Source organism: Biomphalaria glabrata, chromosome 2 (genome assembly GCF_947242115.1).
Source record: "Biomphalaria glabrata chromosome 2, xgBioGlab47.1, whole genome shotgun sequence".
Classification (NCBI taxonomy): Eukaryota; Metazoa; Mollusca; class Gastropoda; family Planorbidae; genus Biomphalaria; species Biomphalaria glabrata.
The window spans coordinates 55,554,151-55,573,063 of NC_074712.1; the positions used below are offsets into that span (position 1 = coordinate 55,554,151).

Consider the following 18,913-nt stretch of genomic DNA (forward strand, 5'->3'; position numbering starts at 1 on the left):
ATCAATGAACAGCAGATCAGGGTGATTAAAATATACTGTTTAGTCGATCAAAATGGGCCTATCCCAGTATGATCAGTGATCAGTATAAATATTATTTTTATTATTAGACCTTATATTTTCTAACTAATATGGCATAAAAACATTCTTCAATTGTCCTATTTGTGTATGTCAGTGATGTCGTCCGCTTATATCTGATGCTCTTCTGAAACATCTCATTTCACTGGTGTAGAGTTTCGTGAAATTGTGTTTTGCTTACACCAAGGCCTGACAGCGATATGGATAGAAACAGAGTTCTTGTTTCAGTTCTGATACAGATTAAGTGGCAAAGTGTTTAATTAATCGAGAAGCTTATTCCATTTACACGTCTCAAATTACGTTGTAAGCCCTATTTTTTTTTCCATTGAGACTAAAACTAAAATAGTAAAGACAAGCACACGTGATTACATGTTAACAAATGGCCGAGCTTTACTTTTTAATTCAAAATGTTTCTCTCATCGGAAGTCTATTTTTGTGTAAAATATGACGTCATTCAGTTCTTATAAAAGATAGCCTCTAAGGAAAATTGTTTTATAAATATAAACTGCTGGAACGTCTGCAAACTTTTTGTTCTGTTAATTGAATACAGTTCTGTAATATTTGCTAATAATATAAAAATGTGTTATATTATTGATCTATATTATACTAGTCATCGGTTTAAGAATTTTTAGATCTGCAAACAATTTTAAAAGTAACCTTTGCTGTACTGTTCCCTGAAGGAAGGTCTTTGCAAGCCCCGAAGACCAGGGCCGGTCCTACAGGTTTCGGGGCCCTATGCGAAACGGATTGCGGGGGGCCTAATTTGGGTTGAGATAAGGATAATAAGTGAAAATTAAGATTTTGTATTAGAAAATAGATTCGTCGTTGCATTTTATTTATAGTTTACTAAGTACAAAATCAGTGTAAAATTAACTTTACAAGCCATCTCCAGTAGATAGTAGTCCAACAAAACGTGGATAAACATTCAGATCTGCCTTTTAGATTTACTATCGGCTAGCAAAATATCGCTTTTTTTAAGAGGTCGAGATAGATTTAGATCTATATTTGTATGCCAGTGACTATTAAAGTACATTAAGTATTAGAACTTCTTGTTTTCTTAAAATTCGCCTTATTATTACATTTTTATTAAATAAAGCTGACAATGCCGTTTCGTTTTTTTAATTGCGAGTAGGATTGGCGTTTTCCATATTGAATGACACCCCAAAATGACAATTTTGTCTGTTTTAAGGAGATTTGCAACAGTTTTTAGAAGATTTTAATAATTTCAGGAGATTTTCATGACTTTATCTTATATATTATAATTTCAGGAGAATTCCAGGAACTCTTTAATAATTAGTTAATATGGTTTAATATAATAATTTACACCTAGAATTAGCATCGTGCGGGGCCTATGAAAGCGCGGGGCCCACTGCGACCGCATAGGTTGCAGTGGCTTAAGACCGGCCCTGCCGAAGACCTTGTAATATGGTCATAGAGTTTTAGTTTCCGATTTTTTGCTCTAGTTAGCAGGTCATCGTGAGGTCAAATCTCTGCAGTAACTCTGTCTCTAATCTCTTCATTTGTGATGCGGTCTTTAAATTTGATTCCTATGATCCTTCTGTAACATCTCAATTCCATTGCTTGAATCCTCCTCGTTAGCTCTGCAGACAGCGTCGATAAATCGCAAGCATGCATACGAATGTGGCCATGACCAGGTCTAGTATCAGTGTCACTTTGGTTGAGTCTCGTCACAAAGCCACAGAACCAATTGAAAAAAAAAAAATCACACATTTTCAAAAGCTGTTTCTATTCTTTTCTTTTGTTTAAAACATTTTTATTTTTACATAACAATAAAAACAGCTAATAAATATTAAAGCCGTGTGTGCACTGTTATACATTTCTTACTTACCTAGTCCATACCTGTTGAACAATTTGTATGGAAATTTATTTTTTTCAATATGCTCAGACTGTGGCGTACGTTGTAATATGCCTACCACTGGAGTATATGAAGTATGTACGACGTGGTATTGTAAGAGTTAAGCCCCTTATCATCAAGCTGTCAATTTAGCTTACTAGTCACTCAGCTCCACGACCGATGCGAGCAAAAAAATAATCCCTTCTTTCGGGTTCATTTATTATTTAACACATGGCGACACACAACTATAGACACTGACACTCAAGAACACTTTTTGACACACACTGACTCAAGCAAGTATACAGTTACATTCAAGAACACACAGTGACACTGACAGAAATACAAAGTGACAAAAAGAACACACTCGGTCACACACACAGTTACAGAGTGACACACTGCCAGACGTGTACTAACTTTTAGCCAGACAGACAAACAGATTGAGTTGATATAAACATTGTAAAAAATGACTAACAATGATTCACAATGACACATCACAGTCGGTGTCACACACAAGGACACGGACACAGAAACACAGGTCAATAATGATACACAAGAACACACATACACTTACAGTGATACCTAATAAGTTACAACAACACCTAATCATACAAAACAATACTCAGCTAGAAATTAATGACAAATAACTAAAAAGTTGTTTGAAAAAATACTTTTTTTTTAAATTATAAAAAGCTGACATTAAGTGTAATTCTATCAATTAGTTTGGATCAGTCATGGAATTATATACATAATTAACCTTGACATAATAAATATGTGCGATTAGAAATATATTTATCAGTTGATTTTGGCTTTCTCAATGCGCTATGATCCTATCACTTGCTTGGACCAGTTGTGAAAGGGGGAGGAGGCCGGGGGTATCTTGGTGAATGTTTACATGATCTTTTTTTTTAATGCATAAAAAATGTGATTTAAGGATTTAAGAGTCCTCAAGGGTAAATATTCAACGCATACCACCACATCTGTCAAGTACTATATATTTCCTATGTTCAAGATACCAAACAAAATAATTAATTACCAATAGTTAATTATCTAATTGGTTTATTTTTTCTTGATTCATGTTTTGTCATGTAAAAGAAATAATTGTGTAAAATTTCAGCTTGATCTGAGATTGGGTGTGGGAGATTAACGTGTACAAACTTTTGCCAGACAGACAGACAGACAGACAGAAATAGTGAGTTGATATAAGCTTTGTAAATAAAAAATGACTAACAACGATTCACAATGACACATTACTAAACACATAAGCTAGTACATGACAAGAAAGCAAGTAAATGTTATGAAATACAGTCTCAGTTCGACATGTATAGTAGATAATCAAATCACCAATTTTAGGGGGCCGGGTGTATCGATTGTATCTTAGGTCAGAATGGTGTAACCGACTTAGTACTGTTGGTCTCCTCAGGAAAGACGTCCGAGATACTTGGAACTACCAGCCCAAGGACCACGTCTCAGGGAACTACTATCCGGTCACAAGTAGGATCATCATCAGGGTACATTCTATGTGGTTATGAATTCTATTTTAATGTTGTGTGTGTGCCCTTTAGGAAATAATGATTTCAGATCAATAGGATACCTGATATTTTAAACACATCACAGCGGTCGTGATTTTGTTTCTCAATTATAGAGTTTTAAATGTCAATGCATAAATTATGCGTGTTTGTTTTTTTTTTGTAATCTAAAATTATATTTGAATACAATACGAAGTATCAAATTAAGAGGTAATTAGTATTTTGTATCTGTTGATGTCCTTGAACCTTTTTCTTATCGTGCAAAGAGTTTATACATTAAGACAGTGTTTCCCAAACTTTTTCCTTAACGGAACATTCTGAGTATTTAGCGGAACACTTTGCTTATTGTTTTAGAGATATTAATTCACCTGGTGGCCTATTAGTTAATTATTCCAGTAGTTCTTGTAACAACTATTCACTAGGGTTACGAGGAACCCAGTTTGGGGAACACTGCATTAAGGACTTGAATTTAGAGGCTGCCATGATGTCTGCATTCTTAAGTTTCTTTCTAAATTTTGAATTTCCTTAGGATTTTTTTTTACTTAAAAAAAGTTTACATTTTTACGTACTAAAAACTTTAAGTTCCCCTTTTAGACCTTGTGATCTATGGGGTAGATGATGTAAAGGTCATTTGTTTCTGTGGTCCACAGCTAACGAGGGTGACATGTGGCCAACACAACGACCAACCTCTTTTACTTTTCCCAAACAAATGTCAAGTACCCAGTAAAGCTAGGTGGACTCAGAGGCGCCCTAAAGATCCTAAAAATCTTAGTCTCACCAGGATTCGAACCAGGGACCCCCAGTTCGGAAGCCAAGCGCTTTGCCACTCTTTATGCTTTTACTTTTTTTTATTTCAACCAATCTAGTATTTATGTACTAGATTTGTTTTAAAAAAATGTATTTCTTCATTATAAAATATATGTTAAATCTTAATTTTTCGTTCTTTGAGAAAATTACTAGATCTAGAGTCCATTTCTTCGCGGACAAACATTGTCCCTTCTGTTTACTTGAAGAACATGGCTGTACTTTCTCATTTCCAGTTCAGTTTTAACTACTGGAACTAAGTACAATATAAGCAGCCCCCCCAGCCATTAGTAAAAATAAAAGAAAAAGGTATGAAATTTTTAATTTCGGGATCATAATGCGCCCCTGAATTCACCCAGTTGTAATGGGAAAAGTAAAGGTGGTTGGTCGTTGTACTGGCCACATGACACTCTTCTAGTCATATGACATGCAATAATGTCGTGTGTCTGATATCTTTCCAATGTCACCAGGACCCAGAGAAGAACGTCCAGTTCACCGTGTTACCTGACAGGCCACAGGGAGGTTCGAGTCTTGGGTCAGGGGTCGTGGAGCTGATGGTAAGTTCAAAGGTGGGGAAGGGAAGATAACTGCGTGAGTTACAAGTAACAAGAGTTATGTGTGCTGGTTATTGATATCATTGTTATAACGAGGATGATGCTCTGGTCTTGAGTCTCATCTCTAGAAATGGAGAAAGCTCTTTATCTATTTGTGCTTATTAAAGGGAATTGGTAAGGCTGCGTTATTCCCAAAGTGTTTCTCTATGGGCGATGTGCAAAAAAAAAAAAACTGGTCGCTTCCATCTCCGATACATGGATGAAATCTAACAAGATCTCTAAAGGTGAACATTGATGTCGCCTATCAGGAAGATATCATCCTAGACAGCACGATGTGGTGAGAGGTGTTGACATGGAAGGAAATAGAGATTTTAACCTCAGCCTGAAAGAAAAGCAGGCGTCACGTTTACCTGTGATGTATGTGGGTGGAAATGTTTCTCCAGTGTGGGGCTCCACAGCCACAGAGATATACCGTCACATATAAGTAGTTCTCTATGAGATTAACATTCATCCTACGACTTAAAACGGCAACCATCCAACAATCTCTTTTTGGGAATGGTCTAGTTTGTACCTACACCAAGAAATGTGCATTTTAAAGATGATAAAAACTTGCTAAGCAAAATAATGGGAAAAGAACGAACGCATTGTTTGCAAGAGAAGAATGTGATGATAAGGACACAAGACAATGACTACAATTAACTCTTTCTCTCCTAACTGACGATACCAGCGTTGATTCCACCAGAATGTGGTAAATAATTAGGGAGAGAAAGAGTTAAAGAGATCCTCTTCCACTCCCTTAATGATTGTAGTTTTACAAGTACAGCCGTTCTTTGTGTTTCTATCACTATAAAATCCATAAAAAGCAGACATACGGACAGACACCAAGCTTATAGACAGACACGTCACATATAGAAATGCACTCAACATTTAGACAGACATAAAGACGCTCAACGTTCAATATATTTTGAGTATTCCCTACATGTCAGCCGCCTGAAGCCCGTAGTACCTGAACTCTAGGATAAAAACATCTGTTTAAAGGATCTATTGATTCCGAAGTCCCAATTCTCCCATCAATTCAGTACTGTTGCAATAAATGTGTGTTGTATTATTACCACAGGTCCATCGTAAACTTTTGAATGACGACGGTCTTGGCGTGGGCGAGGCTTTGAATGACGTAGGCAGTGACAAGGAAGGTGTTATCTATACAGGTACATGAATTAAAGTTTGTTTTTTTGTTTGACATGTTTCGGATATTTCTTCAGATAAAGATAATTGACTTCCTAGTCCAAACCTCCCACAGGACGACCGGAGATGGCTGCTGGACCATTGAGACAATTAAACGGCAGTCCAACGCGCATACCGCGCGACAAGGCAGCCAAATATTTGAATGAAAATCTTTATAACCAGCGCTTGAGATCAAGTTTACAGTTCGAAATCAGCCATCTGTTTTATTTATAATAATAATAATAATAATAATATTTATTGTCGTATGGAAATTTGTCTTACAATGTGTGCATTACAGCAAACAAAAAAACATTATAACTAGCGAATAGGATGTACGAAGTTTTACCATAACGTAAACGTTGAAATAGCAATACATAGAACATGCGTTTTAATTATAAGATAAGATGATTCATGGGCGTAGCCAGGGGGAGGTCTTGGGGTTCAACCCCCCCCCCCCCAAATGAAATTTTGTGACATAGTTTTTGCTTTTTTTTTTTTTTTTAGGTGAGATTTTAATACTAAACCATCACTTGCCCCAGCGCAGCTTAGGGCGGTTTTGAGTTTAAAATCACCTTCCATGGGATTCTGTGGTTCCTCATCCCTCTTCTATTAAACAAAAACAACAAAAAAATAACGCAAACGACAATCCCCAAATTTCTAGAGGATAGCTAAGGTTATTTTTTATTTTAAACCTCCCTCTTCAATATAAAACTAAAGCATACATCTGTCACCTGAGATGAACTCCTATTGAAAAATAACAGAGCAGGAAGGACTCAATCCTCCGTAGTGCTCTGGCAAAAAACTGGGCCGTTCGGCGTAATGTCTCGTAGCTACCATACAAGTCGAGTGACTGCTCAGGCACGTCCCCCTTAGCTCTCGGAGTTGGGGACACTCGTACTAGACGTGCGACACTGTTTCGACGCTCTGTCCACAGTGACGACATCGGGAGTTGTAGTTCGAGCGGAACCGGGCAAAGTATGCACTAACAGGACAATGTTCCGTACACTGTGCAATGATTGCTTGTTCTGACCTCCTCAGTCGCCACCATGGATCGTCGAGATCTGGGTGACGCATATGCTGCCAGACACTATGTGCTCTGTCGGATTCCTTCCAGGACTTTAACCACTTCTCTTGAATGAGTGCTCGGATTTCTGCCGTTGTTTGTAAAAACGTGTTTGGTGCTTCGAGGTGAGTGGCTGCCAAAGCTCCCTCTCGTGCAAGGGTGTCTGCCGTTTCAATGCCCCTCACGCCGCACTGTGAGGGCGCCTACTACATGAAAAGACAGCTCAAATGGCTCGGCGGATGTTATCTGCGGCGCCGACTGCCTTTTCTATTAGGGGCGACACTCCCCCGCCACCACCCATAGCCAGGAAACTGGAGCGAGAGTCGGTGACTAGCACCGCAGTAGTGGCGCTTGTTTCATTTTGGGTCATTCGGGCTCTAATAGCCTCGAGTGAATTATTATGTTTAAAATCAAAGCATTGTTATTCGATCTTTGTGTTGTTTCACCTCGTGTCGTTGACTTGTAGCACCAAACTGCTGGTAGACAACCAAACCGCTGTAGGCGTATTATATCTTAACTTGTAAAACTTGAAATAACTGGAATAACTTTTTGTGAACCATACTAAGTATAACTTTTATTAAAATATAGACAAAAACAAATTCAACCTTGAGATAAAATGAAATAAATGTAATCATAGTATAAATAGTAAAACATAAAATGGCAATTTGAACAAAACCTAACTCACTACAAAAACACGTCTTTTCAATATGGCAATCTAGAGTCGTTTGTTCAACATAAGACCACTGACGACAATGCCGCCTATCTTATATCATTAACCATACACAGACACTAAGTAATTACTAACCTTTTCCCACCATCACAATAGAAACACAGACTTACTCCATAACATTTGGTAGTTGGTATCCAGTAATAAGCATCGAACAAAACAATGTTGAAATGTTGATGTGCTAGAATGAACAAAATTTCTGCTGGTTCCTTCCAAAATATAGCACGAGGTTTTCCGTCGTTCAACTTTCAATACTGGTTTTAAAAATGATTTATTTGAATCTAGATGGTCAGCAGACAGTGGCAGAGCGTCAATGCTCAAGGCTACCTGTTCATGTTGAATTACATTTTTGATTTAATATCTAGCTGATCTTATCTTATCTTAAAAAATACAGACGTTACTTCAAAAAAGATGATTACGTCATACGCGCAGGCGCGTAGATAGGAATTATCCATCGTTTGGGGGCCGGGGGGGGGGGTTGACCTCTTTGGGGGCCCATGCATTTTGAGTAATATTTAATTTTTAGTGTAAAAAAAAACACTCATTCGGGGACTCCCTCAATTGGAGGCCCGGGGGGATTTTCAATTTATCTCCCTCCTCCCCCCCCCCCCCCCCCCACCCTAGCTACGCTACTGCCTACGCGTCATGGATCTAGTCATGAAGTTAACCAATGACTTAAATTCAGGCAACCCATTCCATGCTGTAAAAGCATTAGGGAAGAAGGAGCACTTGTACAAATTTGTCCTTGCATATGGAACCAATAGTATATATTATAGATATTGGTCTTTGAAGCTTTATCTCTCACCTTCTCTTACAGGGAAACACTATGTGGTCCTTGATACTATAGACAGGTCCGCCTCCCTGGTCAAGCGCCTGGCACTCCAGACGCACCTGGCACCAACTGTCATGTTTACTTCTGTTGACCCTGAACTTGATGTTTGGAAGTTTATGAAGCAGGTATGTTTGTAGTCTTACTTGTCTCAATCTGTCTGTCTGTGTGTCTGTCTGTGTGTGAATATGTATGTTTGTGAGTGTAAGTATGTGTGTGTGGGGGGATGGAATTTTAAGATTACATTTTCGATTATCTACCGATAATTAGACTGGGGAGGGGGGTGAACATGGTAATATTCGATGTCAACGAAGTATCAAAGTATCAGTAATGAGTATGCAAGTATCGATATTAAGTAAACAAGTATTGGTATCGAGCAGGCGTGTGTTACATTCTACCACATATCCTAGTTCAAAGATTTTGTGGATTTACCTTTATTTGTATTAGGATATAATCCAATGCTTAAATTCATTCCAGTAGGGCCTATGTTACTTGAGCTTTTTCTTATTATCTTATCTTATAAAATACAGACCTTACTTCAAAAAAAGAGGGATTATTACGTCCTACTTGGACATTTTACAATTGTTTTTATTTTTGTTTCATACCATTAACAATGAAGTAACAAGGTTCATTAAATGTAAAAAGGAATATTTTTGAAATATTTGTCATGCAGGAGCAATTTTTGACCAATCAGCTTCCAGACAATGTTCAAGTGCTGACACTGGACAGAATCTCAGCCAATGAGACGAGCCTTCTCCTGTTGCGCCTAGAGCATGTATTTGAAGAGAAGGAACATCCTTTGTTGTCACTTCCGGTAGAGGTTTCGCTGGAGGTAAGTATCTGTAAGACCTCTGAACTAAATACCAAAATACAGCAGGGAAGAATCTAGATGCCTTTTCAGTGCTGGAACAGACTACACATTTTGACATTTATCAACTGCTGTGTTAGCAGACGGTCACAATCAGAACGCCAGACACTTCAATTCAGAGAAGTCCAAGATCACGGAATATCGATCTCAACCGTATCAGAATAGTGACTCAAAAGAATATGGCAGTAGAAGTCGATCCAGTGAACAAAGAAGGTCTCAAACTTAAGAAGTTATTTCACCTCATTAGTAGTCGTGTTCTTGGTGTTGTTGACATTTAGCGTGTGTGTCTGTTTTCTGTCTTGAATACAAAAACAGAAATAGAATAAAAACGAAAGAAAAGAATAAGAAGGAAGGAATCTATTCAGCCAATACAAACAAGTAATGAAGTATCCCCTGTACATTGGTGTGCGGTTAAATTAATAGAAAATCAGCTTCATGCATACACACTCTTTATCAATGAAATTCTGGTTTGTAAGCATCTGAATGTTTACTTGCATTGATCTTCATTTCTACTTTTGACTGAAATTCCTGTTCTCTTATTAACAAGAAGTGATGTCTGTGTCTACATGGATGTCCTGGTGATCAATTCAAAAGCATTAAATATTAAATGCAATGATAGAAATTAAGAGGTATTGGGTGTAATAGAGCAAAAGTTTCACACATAGTTCAAACTAAATATATGTTGTTATCGTATTAATATTTCATTGTTTTCATTGAGCTTTGTCAATTTCTATGTTCACCTTGCAATATTACTTTTAGTATAAATACATAATCATCTTCTTTTTTTGTGAAGTAACATCTGTATGTTATAAGATAAGAAATACATATATATTTTGATAACATTCTTTTGACAAATGACAAAACTGTATGCATAAATATTACAAATATAAAGACTAAACATATAGTTCCATTTCATAACATAGCCTCCCTTTCCTTTAATAAAATGACTTAACAGCTTCCATAATTGATTTAGAAACAAAAACATTTAATTGCAAAATGTAAAAAAAAAAGTAACCATTGTACATTAACTTTGCTACCTACAAAAAATGGTGGGAAATGTATTTTCAAAAGTCTTTCTAGTTTTTGAGATCTAAACATAACAGACGGACAGACTATACAAAGCTAATAGCAGATCTTTCATTAAAAATAAATAAAAAGTAATTTTAGAACAAAGGTTAATAAGACAAATAATTTTTAGGTATTTTTTTAGAATCATATAAAAAATTTATAACTTACTCTTGTAATTGTTTTTTTTCTATTCAGAATCTATTCAAACCTTTTGACATCGTGTCAGCAGTTGAAACGTCTTTGGGGGGAAATTTTCTACCAAGCAAATTGAAACGTTTACAGTGGAAGGCCTTCAATGACTTGACTTCAGAAAGTATTAGTAAGTTTAACCATATAAGAATATCACATTTTATGAAGGATAAATCAATGACTGGGATGACCGCCAGAGTGACTTAAATCACTTGGCTGCCTATCATGGGTTATCAGGTTTGAATCCTGACTTCACCAGTCCACATGAGAACCTGAGCGCACTTATAGCAATACATATAGCAAGAAAGATGCACTAAAAAAATAATTTTTAAACTATCTACAAAGAAGTTTATTTATTTACATGTTTAACTCTTTTTGTTTCAAAAAGGTATCAGTAATTGACAAAGCTATGTTTTTAAGACACTACTATAGCAATTAAAAGGTCTATGGAACTATTTATTTGTTTTTGGGTAGCTATAGATTTTTTTAATATGTGAATTTCTTAGATCTATATATTTGATCATGGGTGACTCTAGATTTATAAATATTGCTATTGCACACAACAATAGAATGTTAAATACCAATAATAAAACATTGAATCACAACTTGCAAATGTAAAAATGCAGACTACTAAAATACTTGAAAGATATGCTTAAAAATAAAGACATAATTCTTATTTCATTTGCTAGGGGATATTAGAGCATGAAACGAATATGCCAGGAAAGCCAATGAAATAAAATTAGCAGAGTTTAAGTCTCCAATTCACATTCACTAACAGATTAACACATAGATACACTTCGGATGTAATTATCTTTTTTTTTTTTAAAGAACCTCTCTAATTTTAATGATAAGATAATATAGCCCAGCATCAGTTTTTAAACTTATTTAATTGCAATGTTTATTTGACATACATTAGTCTCTGGAGATCATCTGTTCTTGAACATCTGCTGTCCAGTAGAAAGACCAAACAAACCTTACTATCTAGCAGTTTAGATGAACACACTACAGCTTACTCTAGGCTCATTATCAGGTCGTTGTGCTGGCCACATGACACCATCATTAACCATGAGCCACATGGCATTTACATCCTCTGCCCTATAGATCACATGATTAGAAAAGGCTACTTTTTTTTTTTAGATTCATCCTGTCAGCCAAAAAACTACTTTTATATTTCATAATTATCAATGCTTTTTAAATGTTCCAGGTTCACCAGACTACAGACCAAATATGTCTCCACCATTTCTTGTTACACTTAGACCCATGGAAATAAGAACATTCCATGTACAGATCATTAGAAATGACTAGAAGTGTGTCCATATACACTTTGCATGTGGTAGAATCCATGGTTACTTCAAGTGTATCTTTATTACACAGAATGTATCAACAGAATCTCTTTCTAAAATTACCATAATATGTAATTGTTGACTTAATTGTTATCCTTTTCTATTTATAGCTTTGTTTATGAAATTCCATAAATTATTTATACTTTTATGTTATTGATTTATATTGGGATCAGTCATTACAGGATGGGGTGAAATAAAATAGGCTAGAGAGAAAGAAAGATGGAAAGACATCAACTAGAAATAAGTTAGCCCTGCACCAGAAGAATCCATACAAAGAAGCCTTATACTGTTTGAATAGTCGAATTATTTGAAGCTTGTTAAATGACTACCCAGTGATGTGGTATGTGTCTAGACCCGGGGTCGGCAACCTGCGGCTCGCGAGCCAAATGCGGCTCTTTAGTTCTATGCGCAAATATTATTTATTTTATCGAAAATATTTTTTTGTTAAGTTATGAATCGTTTAACGAAGATTAGGCACTGATTCTATCTCTCAACCACTTGTACTCGCTTTTCACCACACAAGCTTCGTCACCTTCGACAGTCCGTCGGATTTTCCTATGTAGGTTTTAATTCGCTTTCTACGCCAGACGAAATGGTATCTTCACCACTCGCTTTGGGTGAGACATATAGTTTGTTGTTTCAAGTCAATGATTTAGAAGCGATTATCTTCTCAAAGCTAGAAGCAATGTACAAGTAATGCTAATATGGCGAGCTTTGCGGTACCACTAGAAATTGCACAAAAAGGCAAACCATTTACAGATGATGAGTATGTCAAAGACTGCTTCCTACGAGCATCTGAAGAACTGTATCGTGATTTCAATAACGAACCAGATATCTTGAAAAAAAAATCGAAAGGTTTGCCACTACCCACTAAAACAGTACAAGATAGAATAGCTCAATTGTCTTCAAATGTAACATATTTGCAGGTGGGAAAATTCAACATTCTTCTGTCTTATCACTTGCTATAGATGAGTCTTGCGAGATAAAAGACACGGCACAAGTTGCCCATTTTGTCAGATATGTCTTCTAAAAGGCCCAAGAGAAGAGCTTCTAGGATTGTTACTGCTCTCATGGCAAACTAAAGGAGATGATGTAGCGCATGCCGTGCAAAAATACCTTGCATACATTAAGCTCGATTTAAATAAAATATTTTCAAAAGTAACAGATAGAACCGGAAGAATGATAGGAAAAAGTAAAGGGGCAACAACGATTCTTCATCGGAGCAAAATACACCACAAAATTCTTACGTTTCACTGAATAATACATCAATAAGCGCTGTGTCCAAAAATTTCGGCCGAAATAGTTGAGTTCATAAATTTGGTAATCAAGATTGTTAACAGCATCTTGTCAAAAGCACCATCGTCAGTTAAATGAATTCTTAAAGGAAATGTAGACTCAGTATTCCGACTTCATTCTTTCCAATAAAGTGCGAGGGCTTTCCATAGGTTGAAACGTTTTTCTTTGTGCTTGAATGACATAAATACATTTCTAAATGACAAAGGCATTAATCTCCCTAAATTAGAGAACGATAAATGGTTGCTAGGATTCTACTTTATGGTGGATATATCAAAGAAATTAAATGAGCTGAATCTAAAACTGCAAGGAAAGTAAAAATCCAGCTGATGTTTTGGTGGAAGAATTGTTTTGGTTTGAAGAAAAAAAAATCTTTTTGCAGAAGATATTTAGAGCGGCTGGTTACTTCATTTTCAATGTCTAAAGTAGTATCACGATAAAATCAGTGCAACTTTTGACACGAATTACTTCAGCACAGTTATAAAAAAAATCTGAGATGAATTTCTTGACAGATTTGAGCAGTTCAAAACCAACAAAACTATTAGGGCATTCCTGGTACACGATCTCAACTCAAATAGTAACGAAATCCACATTGATTCATTTAGAATTGATACTTGATCTCTAGAAATGTAATTGATTGATTTAAAAAGTAAAGTTTTGTGGGATAAAAAATTTACTGACTTGAAAATCAAGTTGGAAGAATTGGAGGTCCAGACATTTTTGTACGTAACACAACAAAAGTGGACAACTTTAAAAGGAATGCCGAGAGTTGATGAGTTGAATAGTCGTGTTTGAAACTAAAAAACTAGTTATGAGCCAAATGTATCCAAACTTTCTAAAACCAAAGCCATCGCTCCCATTGATTTTGTTTACTAAATTTTACAAGTTAGTATTGTAAGTAAATGTTTAACTGCTTTAGTTGTTTTTTTTAAATTTATAAATAATTATCTAATATCTAATTATCTAATAATTATCTAATAATGCCATTTATTTATATATATATATATATATATATATAAATTTAAATTTATAAATAATTATCTAATAATGCCATTTATATATATATATATATATATATTATCTAATTTGTTGCAAAAACACTAATTATAAAGGAATAAAAAGTATAGTTTTTGTTGTGAGTGTACTTATTGTGCTTAAATGTTGTGGCTCTTTAAAACTTTAAAATTGTGTAAATTCTATTTTTTGGCTCTTCCGACTCAAAAGCTTGCCGACCCCTGGTCTAGACTGTCATCATAATGGTCCCGGGTTCCAACCTGCTTTCCTGGGTAACTTTGGGCTAGGTTGTAATAATCTTCATTTCTGATAGAACATCTAAAACATTTAAAACAAAACAAATAAATAGAAAAATCACTTAATTAAGGGTTTTATTGTCTTGACAATATTGTTCACATTTTTTTTTTAGCCATCTTTTTTTATCATTTTCTGTATTGTATTTTTTCCATTACTTTCTGTTTTCATGATTATGTCTTTGTTCACCAAATTATTTTTGTTTTTCTTCAAATTATCTTTTCTTATCTGTCTTGCATTTATGTTCACTCAGTAACCCTCACATCCACACAATATCCCTCACATCCACACATTATCACCCACATCCTCACAGTATCCTACACACCCCATTGTATTCCTCACACCCACTTAGTATCCCTCTCATTCACAATGTATTTTTCTTAATATTTTTTTTTGTTGTGTTTTATTGAAATGTCAACTTGATTGAACTGATTTACTATGTAAATCACCTCTAGGTTCTCCATTTTTTTCTGCGGAATAATAATTGTGACATAGTAAGTATTTGTACATTAATCTTTATTTTTGTCTCATACAGACATTTAAGTTTAGTTAACCTGTATGAATTTAAAGGTGTCATATCATCATCTATATTTTAAAATTATTTGTATGCAAATTATTTTCTGTAAATGTCATTGCTAAAGTAACTTATTATTTATATTGAAAATTTGATAAATATACACACGTTGGCACGCTCCGAGGATAATCTTTAATAATATTTATTAATTTTTAACCATATTTTGCATTTAATACATGTTTTAATATTAATCGTGTGGAACAGGCCGTCCTAGCCCAGTTCCGAGTCGGTCACTGTCCAATTGGTGTTTACTTCGGACGGTGAAGGTAAAACTACGACACACGCCATTGCATGGAGGACGATGAAACAATAGAACACATTCTTTATGAATGCCGAGTTCTGCATGAAATACGATCAGGACAAGGATATGATAGAGAGATAACTGGTACATGTCCGACACTAGGGCTGTCCTTGTACGGGGACAAGGCGACCTTAAAACTCACTGCTCGCTTCCTCTCACATGCTCTAAGGGAGTAATTCCAAGCATGGTTCGTTACTTAATGGGGTTTCTGGTTTGGTAAATGTTAGCATTGTATCTGTAGATGAAACTCAAACGCATGCTTAAATATTTATGTTTCTCAGATTTCAATTTAAGAATATCTGGACATATATTTTGATTTACTAGTTTTTAATGAAAGAATAATGTCTGCTCATTTACTACAATATATTGCAGACTAAGCAACATTGGCTCACTGGTAGATCTGCTTGAAATAAGTCAAGCAACATAATACATTTCCTAAGGAATTTTATCATTTGAAATATTTAGCAATGATATTTTAAAAGCTGTCATTAGTAAATGTATTGGGTTACCCAGACATGTCTAGATTCAACTTTGTTGCAATGCCAAGGAGTTAATTCAAATGTTAAGGCAATGAATGGATTTCTCTTTTGGGGGGTGGTGGGATAACAGTGGAGGTTGTTCATTTGGTTTGTTTCTCTTTTTATTTTTTAGTCAAACTTTTAGAAACTACTTTAATGTATCTTTGCAAAACAAACATTTGGAAATCAGATATAAATGATGCAAGGCACTACAATTGTAAAACTGGAATGCAATATTTTAAATGTTTTTTTTTTTTCAAAATTTATTGTTTTGATGACTGAGCTAACTTTAAAAAAAATCTTTTTTATCTTTTTTAAATAAGCTGTGAAAATTCCTCCTTGTTGCTAATAGAAATGTCTTTGAATGTAAGTTTTTTATTTTGTGTATTGTATACAACTGTCTGGATTAGTATGTGTTGTTAGTGTTCTACATTATCTCAAATTGTTTTTCCCCCTCCACCCCTATTTGTTTTTACATTTTTATTATCAATATATATAATAGCACACACACACACATGCATGCACAACATATGTAATCAATAAAGTAAGAATTGTTTGTGAAAGTAAAACAAAAGTGATTGCACATGTACATTGATCATTGGGTTAGTTTGATTGGTTCTTTCTGCCAATCTAAAGTGGCAACAAGAATATACACCTTCATCTTTTTGAATCTGTCTTTTTTTTTCTAACCACCTCTCCTTAGACCTTGCCTACTAAATGAGCCTTGAAAACAAGTTTTAAACCAACATGACCTTGCCCTTTAAATATGAAGACAAAAAGATAATGGTTGATGAATATCAAACCAACATTATCTAACTAACTACGGATGGCTACATGGTCGTGCGGTTTGGGCGATGTACTGTCGTTTGAACTTATCGATGGTCCCGGGTTCAAACCCTGCCCGCTCCCATCCCCCATCGTCCTGCGGGACTTTTTGACTAGGAAGTAAATTATTTTCAACTCTGAAGGAACATCCGAAACATGCAAAACATTTACAAACTACACCTATCTCTCTGAAATATAGTTATTTGATCTTATTCAGTCTCGTAGAACGCACTATGATTCATCTCGTAGGACAATGTCCCATGTGACTGTTGTGCCATATACTCGAGAGGCACTCCTGTCCGGATAAAGCAACTGTTAAATGGCATATAGTTTGGTGGATGACAGCCAGCCATTTTTTCTTTGGCGCGCTTTTCTTCCAGGCATGAGTCCAATGATTTTCCGATGTCCAAGGCTTTCTTGGTCACCATCTCTCTCCACTTAATGCGGTCTAGTGCTATGTCCCTCCAGTATTCTACACCAACGACCAGTGCTTTGAGGTCCTGTTTGATTATATCTTCAAACAGTACAGAACATTGCATCCATAGAACTTTGAACTCTTTTATTGAAGTTTTTTTTTTGTAACTGTATCCGATTGATGTAAACTAAAAATGAATTCCATTTTCCATTGTTAATATATAAAATTGTTCTGTGTTTTTAAATATTTCAACTAACAGCATTGTCTCCAAAAAGCATCGATTATATTTAAACTTTAGCATTAATGAATTCATGAATATTCATCTATTTATGTTTCTCGACATTTGTACACCATTCAATTAGAATATAACAATTTGTGTCAGAGATTATATTCAAGGTATGTGTGTCAGAGATAACAATATTAATTTTGTATTAGAAATTATTTTACAAAGTTTGTGTCGGGGATTTGGTTTTAATGTTTGATTGCCTCCTGGATGATAAACTGTGTTATAATATATAAAATGGGCCTATATGTATGATTTTTTAGCGCTCCTCTGTAATCGAATGTTCTTGAGTAGACAAATTACAATACGATCACCATGTATCAGTTTAATAAAAGGTTCTTCTTATTGGGAACTTTGATAATTTAGAACTACAATGCCCAGTTCGTTTTGTTTTTAAATACGAGTTAGTAGTATTTCGCCCATCAACATCATATAAATTTATTTATTATAATTAGGACATAAACATTATTGCGTTAGTTTCAAATATATTTGTTTATAATGGACACATTTGAATGAGTTTCAATTTTATTCTGTTGTATTTATTTATAGCATTGTAAAGTATAAGCTAGACTGTCGGTAGAATCAGCTGGTCTACTAAAGAAACCTCTACAGTGTAATCCTACTGAGTTGATCATTATAGTTTGTTCAATGGATGTGTTTGTTATTTACAAACTCCTACATAGTTGTGATGTTTGAATGCCTTATACACAGTTATATTTCTTCTTTGTTGATGTATTTATAATGCGATTGGAAACATAACATAAATTGTATCAAATACAATGAAGACTTACTGATTTTGTTATTGTTTCGTTAGGATAAATGTATGCCCAGTGCTAAAGATTACAGATTTATCATGTACACATTTTACATGCGCTCCATTCTAGGTATAGAAGTAGTTGGACTGCCCGATAAATGAGGACTTAATTCTGTTCTGCTGGATGGGCTGACCTCTCTCTTGATGTCCTGCTAAGAAAAGATGCTGACCAGGATAGATGGAGGGATTCTGTTACACTGTTCCAGCACTCCAACTACCAAAGTCTAGGGACAGAAGAGAGGAAATGAAAATACCCAGAAAACACAAAGCTATGGGCACATTTCTTATTCCACATGCTAGGACTAAGTCATACAAGAGCTCCTTATTCTTTAGTGATATTGGAACTTGTAATGGGTTGCCTAAATTAGCCAAAAAAATCAAATCTAATTAACATTCAGTGGCGTAGTTAGGGTGGGAGCAGGGGGCCTCAAATTTGGATATCCCTCCCCTGGCACCC

At 35.3% G+C, this 18,913-nt stretch overlaps 1 protein-coding gene across 3 annotated transcripts in view; it reads left to right on the plus strand.

The window, feature by feature from the left end:
- Positions 1-18,432, plus strand: part of LOC106056079 (lysosomal alpha-mannosidase-like) — a 134,844-nt gene extending 116,412 nt beyond the window's left edge. For all 3 annotated transcript variants that reach the window (XM_056021494.1, XM_056021491.1, XM_056021493.1), the window contains exons 21-27: positions 3,351-3,438; positions 4,731-4,817; positions 5,932-6,022; positions 8,646-8,785; positions 9,331-9,489; positions 10,789-10,912; positions 11,987-18,432. In XM_056021494.1, the coding sequence (XP_055877469.1) occupies positions 3,351-3,438; positions 4,731-4,817; positions 5,932-6,022; positions 8,646-8,785; positions 9,331-9,489; positions 10,789-10,912; positions 11,987-12,087 (790 nt within the window). In that variant the 3' untranslated portion in view covers positions 12,088-18,432. The remainder of the gene's footprint in view (positions 1-3,350; positions 3,439-4,730; positions 4,818-5,931; positions 6,023-8,645; positions 8,786-9,330; positions 9,490-10,788; positions 10,913-11,986) is intronic.
- Positions 18,433-18,913: the final 481 nt, after the last annotated feature.